Raw genomic sequence first — 671 nt, 5'->3', positions numbered from 1 at the left:
GAATTGATGATATACAGATTTTTCAAAACCATAACTCATTATTTGTTGCTATTTTTGATGATTTATATGAATTGATTTCCCAAAGAAGTGCTTTTGCATTATTGTTATTAGGCAATGAATCTTATCAGTAGTGCTGATAATATACAATATGTGATAAATGTTATGTAGTGTAAGTGAACAACTGATATTTCAGTTCTTGTTTTCAACAATATTTCTTGTTTCTTTACAGGTTCATAACAGATAAAAAATTGGACCGACAGTCAGGTGCAACAGAACCTTTATGTCCCATCCCACCTTACATGCTTCCTAAACTCAATACACCAACACCCCCAAGAAGTCCTGCTGCCCCTGCCAGTCCCTTGGAGCCTAAGATCACTGAAAATGTGTCATCCACATCAACTCCACCAGTCAGCCCACTACGGCCAAAGAGTGCTGATGGGATAATGGAAAATGGAGGAGCTGATTCAGATAAGGAAAATCGAGAAGAGTCTTTGAGAATGGAGCCATCTCCTGAGCCAGAGACTCAGTTGGATGAAAATGGTATCAGCAAAGCTAAAGACAATATGGAAGAAGATCCAGTCCCTCCACAAGAACAACAGCAGGAAGGTGAGGTTGATCAAGAAGGAGATGGCCAGGGCTTGCCAGATGAATTAGGAACTGAATTTGAGGGT

The 671-nt window shown here is 39.8% G+C and overlaps 1 protein-coding gene across 1 annotated transcript in view; it reads left to right on the top strand.

Moving 5' to 3' along the window:
- LOC119592678 (E3 ubiquitin-protein ligase RBBP6-like) overlaps positions 1–671 on the top strand; it is a gene marked incomplete at both ends in the record, with an annotated part of 2,865 nt that overhangs the window by 1,936 nt on the left and 258 nt on the right. The window contains 1 exon segment of the mRNA XM_037941592.1: positions 230–671. Within this exon segment, the coding sequence (XP_037797520.1) occupies positions 230–671 (442 nt within the window).

This window comes from Penaeus monodon, chromosome 30, assembly GCF_015228065.2.
Source record: "Penaeus monodon isolate SGIC_2016 chromosome 30, NSTDA_Pmon_1, whole genome shotgun sequence".
Lineage (NCBI taxonomy): Eukaryota > Metazoa > Arthropoda > Malacostraca > Decapoda > Penaeidae > Penaeus > Penaeus monodon.
Note: the sequence above shows the minus strand (reverse complement) of the source record. Positions and strands in the feature narration are given on the sequence as shown.